This window comes from Magnolia sinica, chromosome 4 (genome assembly GCF_029962835.1).
Source record: "Magnolia sinica isolate HGM2019 chromosome 4, MsV1, whole genome shotgun sequence".
NCBI lineage: Eukaryota > Viridiplantae > Streptophyta > Magnoliopsida > Magnoliales > Magnoliaceae > Magnolia > Magnolia sinica.
This window is the reverse complement of record NC_080576.1, coordinates 107,505,750-107,516,221: the sequence shown is the minus strand read 5'-3', so window position 1 is coordinate 107,516,221 and position 10,472 is coordinate 107,505,750. Positions and strand designations below refer to the sequence as shown.

The following is a 10,472-nucleotide window of genomic DNA, read 5'->3' as shown; positions in this document are numbered from 1 at the left end:
CCATGCATAGAGAAAACCCTTAGCCTTGCTTAGAAAATCCTTTTTCATACTCTAGAATAACCCTAGGACCCCTATTTATAGTTTATGCAACTTCCCTTTTGCACTCTTGTGAAACCGCCTCAAATTTACGTAGTCCTCATTAAATCCGCAAACGAATCTACGTAACCTCGACTAGTCGAGTGGACCCTCGACTGGTCGAGCATGGGCCTCGATTGGTCGAGCACGGGACTCGACTGGTCAAGAACTTCGGACACCAAAAATTGTAACTCGCTGGACTCCCTCGACTAGTCGAGCGGCCCTGTCCAGATGTCACTCCACATCTCAACAATCTCTCACTTGGAGGCACATCGCCATAATCCTTCGTCTTCTGCATCCGGAGTATACCACCTCCTCATCTTCAAGCCTGGAGACCAATCAAAGCTGAACAGAGCTTCAGCTTCTCCCGTGTGACCACCTTGGTTAGTATATTTGCAGGATTTTCACTTGTTTCAATCTTCTCCAGAGCAATCGATCCATTTTCCAGTAATGAACGTATTAAGTGATATCTGATGTCAATATGCTTGGTCCTTGAATGAAAGGCTAAATTCTTAGCCAATTGTATTGCACTCTGAATGTCACTGTACAGCTTGCAATATGCTTGCGTCTTTCCCAACTCTTACATGAAACCTTGCATCCACACCATCTCCTTGCACGCTTCTGTTGGTGCACATATTCTGTTTCCATTGTACTGATAGATACTATATTCTTTAACTGAAAGACTCAACTGACTGCAGCACTACCTAGAGTAAAGATATAACCTGTAGTGCTTCTTCCGCTGTCGATATCTCCTGTCAAATCTGAATCTATTTACCCTTGTAGCTTGATTTCTGGTATTCTATAACACAACCCTACATCTACACTACCTACCAGGTATATGAGGATCCACTTCATAGCTTCCCAATATTCCTTTCCGGGGTTGTTCACGAACGTGCTAACAATTCCCACTGCTTGAGCAATATCTGGCCTCGTGCTAGCCATAGCATACATGAGACTCCCAATGGTTGACGCGTATAGGACTTTAGCCATGTAGTCCCGTTCCTCCTTCATCTTTGCACATTTTTCCATAGAAAGCTTGAAGTGGTTGGTTAATGGAGTACTAACCGGCTGAGCACATCCCATACTAAATCGATTAAGTACCTTGGCTATGTACTCTGCTTGTGACAAAACTAGTTTATTTTTTCTCTGGCACGATTTATCCTTATGCCTAAGATTTATTTTGCAGCTCCTAAATCCTTCATGAAAAATTCTCTCGACAGTTATCTTTCGAGATTTGAGATGTCCTTTATGCTTGATTCGACCATAAGTATATCATCAACGGACAGAAGAAGGATGATGTACAACGTATCAAACTTTTTCAAATAGCAACAGTGGTCTGCATGACATCTCCAAAAACCGTTTCCCGACATGAAACTGTCAAACTTCTTTTACCATTGCCTCGGGGCCTGCTTCAGACCATATAGACTCTTCTTCAGTCTACACATCTTGTTCTCCTTTTCTGGTGCCACGTATCACATCGGCTGATGCATGTATATCACTTCTTCAAGGTCCCCACGAAGAAAAGATGTCTTAATATCTAGATGCAAGTCCTCTGTAGCCACTATGCTCAAGACCATGCGAATTGTAACATTTTCATCACTGGTGAAAATATTTCACTAAAGTCGATACGTACCTTTTATTTGAATCTTTTCACAACCAATCTAACCTTGTACCGTTTCGAACCATCATGCTCCTTCTTAAGTTTGTAAACCCACTTATTATGAAGAACTTTCTTACCCTTAGGTAGAGTGACTAGCTCCCATGTACGATTAGACTCAAGAGAGTTCATCTCATCATCCATGACCTGGTCCCACTTAACCCGTGTATCTGACTATAATGCCTTTTCAAAACACTCTGGTTCACCATTATCTGTCAGCAACAGATAATGTAAGGAGGGTGAGTATCGGACCGTGGGTCTCCTCTCCCAAGTAGACCTCCTCACAACTGGTGTCTGCGGCTCTACCTCATAATGCTCCTGTGCATGATCATCTTGTGGCACTGTAACACCCGCGTCCGGTAACTCTTCCAACTCTACGAGTTCTTTCTCATCGGCCTTATTTTGCTGCTCATTATCCTTATGCATTACCTTTTCATTGAAGATTATGTCTTGCTTCTGATGATTTTCCTGTTTTCTGTATCCCAAAAATGGTAGCCAAAATCATGCTGTCCGTAGCCTATAAACATGCACCTCTTGGACTTCGCATCCACCTCAGACATTTTACTATTTTACTTGTCTCGTTTTCTACCATTACTTTCCACTTCTTAAATACATCAAATACATCAGATTTATGCTTTAAGAAATAGACTCACAGTTTTCTACTAGCATCATCAATAAAAGAAACAAAATAACTTGAGCCACTAAGAGATGATACTTGTGACGGTCCCCACACATCAGTGTGTACAAGCTCCAACAGATGCGTCTTTGGAGCGCGTCATGTCTTCTTGAAACTTACCCTCTTCTACTTGTCATATATGCAGTCCTCGCAGAATTCCAAGTCAATAAACTTTAATCATGGTAGCTTCGCTTTTGACAATAGCACTTTCATCCCCTTATCACTCATATGTCCCAACCTTTGATGCCATAACTGCCTATTCACTCCAGTTGATGCGACTGCGAGTGAACCATACGATCATGAAGTCATGTATAAAGTACATTCCTTCTTGCTTCGAGATATCACTAAGGCACCTTTTGTGATCTTCAAGAAATCACTTATGAATGTCGTCACATATCCGGTATCAGCCAATTGCCCCAATGAGATCAAGTTCTGTTTCAAACTTGGTAGATGTCTAACATCCTTCAATTTTAAAGCCGTTCCGTCTTTCTGACTTATATGAACATCTCCCTTTTCAACAATACTACACGACTCATCATCACCCAGGTAGACTCTCCTGAAGTCACTTGATACATAATTACGTAGAACTTTCTTATACGAAGTGACATGAAACGAAGCACTCAAATCTATGACCCAAGACTTATTCCTCGCATTAATAGACAATATCAACGCCTTTGTGTCACTCTCCTCAGATAGATTCACTGAATCCTTCCCACCTTGAGAGTTTCATTCTTGTTTTTTAAGCACCTTGCAATTACGTTTCATGTGCCCTTTCTTCCCGCAATGCCAACACCCGTCTTTGTCTTTTGGTCCCTTGGATTTTTCCTCGACTTAAAACGTTCGTGTTTATTGTCTCATTTGTTCACCGATCTTCTTCTTCCTTTAACATTTAGAGCATTCCCTGAATCCCTTAAAATTTTCAATGTCTTTTTTTTAGATTCTTCGCTAAGAATTAGACTGGCCACATCATCGAATTTCAGTTTCGTCAACCCTAAAGAATTGCTCACAGCAATCACCAAACAATCCCAACTGTCTAGCAAACTGGACAAGATCAATAATACTCTAACCTCATCCTAAAAAATAATGCTAACAGATTCCAACTAGCTCGTGACTGTATTGAACTCATTTAGATGTTCAGCCACGCTCCCACTATCTGACATCTTCATGTTAAATAGCCGTTTCATGAGATGAACCTTGTTGGACGCTGAAAGTTTCTCATACATCGTAGCTAGGTTCTTTTGTGGTTTTCACCTTGGATATATTGAAAGCGACACTCTTAGTCAAAGAGAATTGGATCATTCTTAAAGCTTTCCGATCCAATAAAAACCATTCATTATCTGTCATCTTCTCTTGTTTCTTCTATTTTCCTTCTAGAGGAATGTAGAGGTCCTTTTGATACAGATAATTTTTCATCTGCATCTTCCAGAAAGCAAAGTTTGAACTATCAAACTTCTCAATTCTAGTCTTCCCTTCTTCCGTCATCGCTTCCACTTGAACTAAACCAATAGCTCTGATACTAGTTGTTGCACAACACGCCAACAATGCTAGTGAACCGAGATCCAATCTTCGGTCTCACCCACAAACGATAAACAGAAAGAAATATAATCTAGAAGAAGAATCAAAGCATTTCAAACAAACTACAAGGCAAAATATACGTGGAAAAACCCCAACAAGGGTAAAAATCCACGGGTGCAACTTCCACTATGAAGAAAAACGAGATTACAATCAATATACTAACCTTCTCGATGCTCCCGTGCATAGTGAAAACCCTTAGCCTTGCTTAAAAAATTCCTTTTCATACCCTAGAATAACCTTAGGACCCCTATTTATAGTTTAGGCAATTTCCCTTTCGTACTCTTGCGAAACCACGCGTTTCAAATTTATGCAGTCCGTATGAAATCCACAAATGAATCCACGTAACCTCGATTGGTGGAGCATGCTCTTCGACTGGTCGAGTGGACCCTCGACCAGTCGAGCATGGGCCTTAATTGGTCGAGCACCTCAGATACCAAAAATTACAGGTCGCTGGATTTTGAGTCGAGCGAACCTTTGGCTAGTCGAGTGGGCCACTCGACCGGTCGAGTAGCCTTGTCCAGATGTGGCTCCACATCTCAACAGTGAGAAGAAGCAAGGTTGGCCTATTCTGGTCCACCTTTTTATAGGTGAGCACTGGTCTGTGTTCAATGCCTCTTGGTCATATACTTAAGAAACAAATTTTAAATTACTTTCCAAACTAGATTTGTAAAAGCAAAACTCTAGTAAATGTTTTATTCCACATTATTAGGTAGAAGGAACTTAAAAAATTTACATGCCATCTCTCCCAGCATTCTTAACCGGAGACTTGAGAGAGTAGAAGGATGGGGTTGTATTTGCATGGGAATACTCACACGTGCAAGTATGGAATGGGTAGTGGCCTATTAGGCATTATGGTTGTAAAGGCATTATTTGCATAATTTGTACTTTGTACATGCGGATCATGTTGTGAGTGACACTTCCATCCTATGTCACATGCACTTGGCGTCTCTTTCTAATTTCTCCTTTACGTGCCCAGAGAAATCATGTAGATCATCTATAACAGCGGATTGCTCACAGTTCCCAGCTTCAGGGAATCTAACCCTATACTCTGGGTCCATGATAATATATTTAATTCATGATGTTCATCTCATCAGTTTTACAGCTCATTTTAGAACATAAGTCCAAAGTATCGTGGGCCTACTCTTGCTCGGGTGGTAGGCTCTCCGGGGGCTTCAACACCGGTTCAAGGGTTCGAGTACCCATAGGTGGTGAGATCCCGCGAGGGTGCGTGCGTGTGTGAAAAAAAAACAATAATAAAAAAAAAAATAAGTCCAAAGTATTACGAGGCCTTTTTGTGTATATTTGTAAACTATAAAAAGATTCTTTTTTTTTTTTTTGCAAAGAAAAAAATCACAAGACCTGTACTCTTGACCTTCCTCTACTTAATAGACGTTGGTTGAGCTTGCTTCATTGGCCTTTCTTTTCATTTTAACCGTTCTTTTTATAACCACCAATTGACAAGTAAAATCATCCATCCAATGTAATTATTGGGGTACAACGTGTCCTATACGGGATCCTTCATTTGAATGGATTAGATTAAGGTCCATATATGCCATGGTCATAGTGTTTGTGCAGTGGTGTTTGAATCGTCACAATCTACCAGAGTATCAAATCTCCCGTGTAACATGGGTTAACTGGCTGTTTAAATCCCACCGTACTTGTAGCGAAGGCAGTACAGAAGTAAACAATACAAACTTCCTCTCTCTTTCATAATCTCTAATGGCTACCATCCTTGCCTTTCTCCTCTTTCTCTCCACATTTTCTACTGCAACAGCTCAACCAAAACATTTAAACATAACCATAGATTCTTATATCTCTGCCACAACCCACCCCACTTCATGGAGCTCCCCTTCTGGTCTATTCTCTTTCGGTTTCTACCGTGAAGGCGCCGGCTTCAGAGTCGGAATATGGTTGGAGACAAGTCCAAACAAGACAATCGTATGGACCGCGAACCAGGATGACCCGCCTGTTTCCGGAAACAGTACATTGGTCTTATTGAAGAATGGTTTCTCTCTACGAACGGCAGGAGCCCAAGATAAGTTCCTTCCAAGTGAATTCTCATCCCAATATTTCTTGTCCTCAGCTTTGATGTTCGATTCAGGAAACTTGGTTCTCTACTATTCCGATTACGAAAACACTTGGGAAAGCTTCAATTATCCGACTGACACCATTTTAGGGGGCCAATCCCTTCTGACAGGGAATAAACTGTTTTCAAGCGAATCAGAAACTAACCATTCGACTGGGCGCTTTATGTTGATCATGCAAGAGGACGGAAACCTGGTGTTGTACCCGAAAGATCTAGATAACACTACCTCTATTGATGCATATTGGGCAGCAGCGACTAATCAAGAAGAGAGCGTCAGCCTACATCTCTACCCAGATGGCTTCATGTACCTAGTCAATGACACTGGATATAATAAAAATTTCCTGAAAAGAGGCGCCGTTGCTAACAGCGGAACTGTCGTCTACCGTGCGACCATAGACGTTGATGGTATTTTCCGCTTGTATTCCCATAGATTCACACGGAACAGTATCTCAACAACGATGACTGAAGTATCTGCCTTGCCAAATAAATGTAAAGTAAACAGCATCTGCGGATTTAACAGCTACTGCAGGTTGGTGGATGACAAACCCAATTGCCTTTGTCTTCCTGGTTACAATTTCACCGATCCTGATCACCAGGTGGAAGGCTGCAGCAGAAACTTCACTATGGAAGGTTGCATGGTCAAGAAAGAACATTTTAAATATTTCATTTCTACAGTAGAGGATGTGGTGTTTCGAGAAAATTCGTATAGCACTTTACCGATCGCTAAAGACGAATGCGGAAATGCTTGTTTGAACGACTGTAATTGTGAGGCCGCAATGTTTCAAGATGGCAAGTGCAAGAAACTTGTGCTTCCATTGATATATGGGAGATCAGACGGATCGGACTCTGCCATTTTCATCAAGATGGGTAATGAAAGTCCTGTGGATGCAAACACCAATTCCTCTCCAAATGCATCAAAGATGCCAGCTGTCGAAATCAAGAAAGAGTCACGTGTGAAGGTTTTAACTGCAGGTATAGTTCTAATTACCACGTGTTTACTTGCCAGCATTGCTTTTTCCTGTTTTCTCATCTACAGGAATCGAGCACAAAGCTCTAAAAAGATGACGGAAGATAACAATTTGAGCTTGTCTGAGGAGATTGTTCTCCGATCATTTTCTTACAATGAGCTCGTAAAAGCAACTGACAATTTCAAGGAAGAGTTGGGAAAGGGTGCTTTTGGAACAGTTTACAAAGGGACCTTATACAACAGCAACAGAACGATTGCTGTAAAGCGACTTGAGAAATTGATTGAAGAAGGAGAAAGGGAGTTTCGTGCTGAAACTAGGGCTATAGGGAGAACTCATCACAGGAACTTAGTACGATTGCTTGGCTTTTGTGATGAGGGTTCTTCAAGGCTTCTGGTTTATGAATACATGAGCAACGGATCTCTTGCAAACCTTCTATTCAGGTCCCAAAGCCGACCTGATTGGAAAGAAAGGGTGAGATTTGCACTAGATGTCGCCAGAGGAATCTTCTATCTACATGAAGACTGCGAGCCCCATATTATCCACTGTGATATAAAGCCTCAAAACATACTCATGGATGGCTTTTGGACTGCAAAGATATCCGATTTCGGTTTGGCAAAGCTGCTTTTGCCAGATCAAACAAGAACCTTTACTGGGGTGAGAGGGACGAGAGGGTACTTGGCACCTGAATGGTACAGGAACATACCGATATCAGTGAAGACAGATGTTTATAGCTATGGGATTGTGTTATTGGAAATTATATGTTGCAGGAGGTATATTGAGTTAGAGGTTCCAGATAATGAGATTGTTCTCACTGAATGGGTTTATAGCTGCTTCATGGCTGGAGAGTTGCATAAGCTTTTGGGCGGAGAAGAAGTGGAAGGGAAGATTTTGGATAGGATGGTAAAGGTGGGGTTGTGGTGTATTCAAGATGAACCAGCTCTTCGTCCTTCCATGAAGAATGTGATTTGGATGATGGAAGGGAATGTGGACATTCCCATTCCCCCATCTCCGATTTCATCCATGAACATATCTTGATATGTATTCTTCCTTTAAATGCGTTGGTATTTTTATCTAAAGGTGTTGTCTTTCATGAAAATCAATGTAAATTTTAGGTACTTGTGATATCAATCTTGTTTCTCATGTGATTTTCTTTATCATTCTGAAGAGGTTTAATCTAAACAAATAAAACAATGCCATAAACATTTTTTGTATAGAAATATTTTAGGAGTGTTTAATCTTATATATTTGCTTAGATGATCATGGGCCGAGCATGCCCAAGTCATTGTCATTAGGACTAGCCCTGTTCATAGATGTGATATGGTTGATGCAGCAGAGTAACTCCCTGGAATAAAAGACCTGCTAGGATTCTATTTTATAGGATCTGATTGCAAAGAGACTTATACACATGAGATATAACAGCATGATTTCAAGCTGGGTGCTGTGGGCAATTCGAGCTACGAATGGTCTATATAATCTCTCTCCAGGCATGTGGAGGAGAAATGAAAAGGAAAGGCGCCAAAGTGTTCAGTATCAGTTTCTCAAGTCTTTCTAAGGAAACGCCATACTGTTCACTATCAGTTTCTCAAGTCTTTCTAACATTACGCAAAGGAATCAAGTCATTTTAATGTGAGGTGCATCATCATCATATCAAACTTAAATTAATTCAACAAAAAATGCCAGGTATACAGTTATATTTGCAGTATAGTTACAGTTATCCTGAGACATAATTTTCTTGACCTGTTCTTCTTGAAACAACTACTTATCTCAACTGCATGTAATCTAAGTTGCCACAGCCAATTTTTTTACCGCAGTTAGTCTTTGGAGCTTTGTGAAAATTAGTCCACAATGATGTGTTTGTTTAACTGTTTAGTATAAGCTTTGGGGTGAGTTGACTAACTGGATTGGGTAAATTTTTTTTTTTGTTCAAAAGAAGGGCCATGCCCCTATATCATTGATAAAAGGAACAAACGATGTACATGATTGATTTCAGGTAGGCACCACACCAAAAATATTGGGCCACACCTATCATTTCAGCTAAAACAGAAAACAGAAAAACAAGAAAAACAGGACAGAAAAAGATTGCCCTATCTTTCCTACAGCTGCTCGAAACCCCCGGACAGAGCAAGCTGCCCGAACCTGAAATGGGCCAGGAGCTGCCCTGTCTGAGCCGGAAATCAAACTCCCAAATGGATTGGGTATTTGGATTGGTTTGTAATTTCCCAAGGATGGCTCATTAGGTAGTGAAGACATGGAAACATGGGTCCAAAAAGTGAGTTTAGATTCTAAACTCAAGAAGGCCGCACGACTCGAAATAGTAAAGATCGAACGTTCACCATGGAAACATTTGTGAGGCTGTAGAAGTTTTGGATTAGGCTAATATTTTTGTGTTTTCAATACATTGTGATAGGACTGACCTTAATAAACATCATGGTAGACTTTTTCTGTTGTGAGGCCCACTTGAGTTTTAGATTTGCCTTATTTTCAGGCCCATGTACTAACATGATATGGTCAAATGAATGAACATGTGGTGAATTCTCACAAACATTGTGGTAGCCCCACCTAGCTTACTATCTAAGAAAGTTCATATTTTATGCTTTCAAAGGCATTCGTGTCAACATAGTGATTGGCCTATAAAGGGTGAGATTTCAATAGAGGTATTTCTCTGTCCAAACACAAGGTATAGGCCATCATTGCATTTCCCTAAGGGCGTGTTTGGCTGGGTGGATTGGAAGGGATTGAATGGTATTAGGGTGGATGGCATGGATTTCGAGGTAATGATGATTGCGTAAGTGGATTGGTGCATGATCCATGGGACTGCTATATCCCAGGATTGCTATATCGAGTCTGCTTGGCACGCCAGGCCAATCCCGGAATTAAACCTTCCCATCCCTTCCAATCCCTCGAATCAAACACATCCCAGGCAAATTTGAATGAATTAGGGTGAATTGGATGGGATTTAAAGGTAATGATGGTGTTGTCAATGGATTGGTGCAAGATCCATGGGATTGCTATATCCCGGGATCAGATCACCCAGTCTGTTTGGCAAGCCCGGCCAATCCCGGGATTTAACTTCCAATCCCTTCCAATACCATCCAATCCCTTCCAATCCGCCCGGCCAAACAGGCCCTAAGGTTTGATTGAAACAAATAGGAAATGAAAAGGAGGCTTCCGCGTTGATCATCAACTTCTCAAGTCTTTCCGACCTAATGTGAAGGAGATGCCAAGTGTTGACTACCAAGGTCTGAAGTCTTTCTAATGTGACTACCAAGCGTCCATGTAGTGACTGGCCTGTGAACAGTGAGATTTCAGTGGAGGTATTTTTCCTTTGTCTAAACAAAAGGTATAGGCCATCATTACAGAGGCTCCGGACATTGGATCCAAATAAACAAGAAAATGAGAAGGAAACGCCCAAGTGTTATCAATGTCACAAGTCTT

The 10,472-nt window shown here is 41.1% G+C and overlaps 1 protein-coding gene across 1 annotated transcript; it reads left to right on the top strand.

Annotated features, from left to right (window-relative positions):
- The first annotated feature begins 5,676 nt into the window (after nt 1–5,676).
- Nucleotides 5,677–8,165, top strand: LOC131243700 (G-type lectin S-receptor-like serine/threonine-protein kinase LECRK1). Its single transcript, XM_058243211.1, has one exon. The coding sequence runs from the start codon at nt 5,703–5,705 to the stop codon at nt 8,070–8,072; it is 2,370 nt and encodes a 789-aa protein (XP_058099194.1). The 5' UTR covers nt 5,677–5,702; the 3' UTR covers nt 8,073–8,165.
- The last annotated feature ends 2,307 nt before the right edge of the window (nt 8,166–10,472 follow it).

Coding starts and splice junctions, on each gene's coding strand:
- LOC131243700 (XM_058243211.1), top strand. CDS start 5,703: ATGGCTACCATCCTTGCCTTTCTCCTCTTTCTCTCCACATTTTCTACT.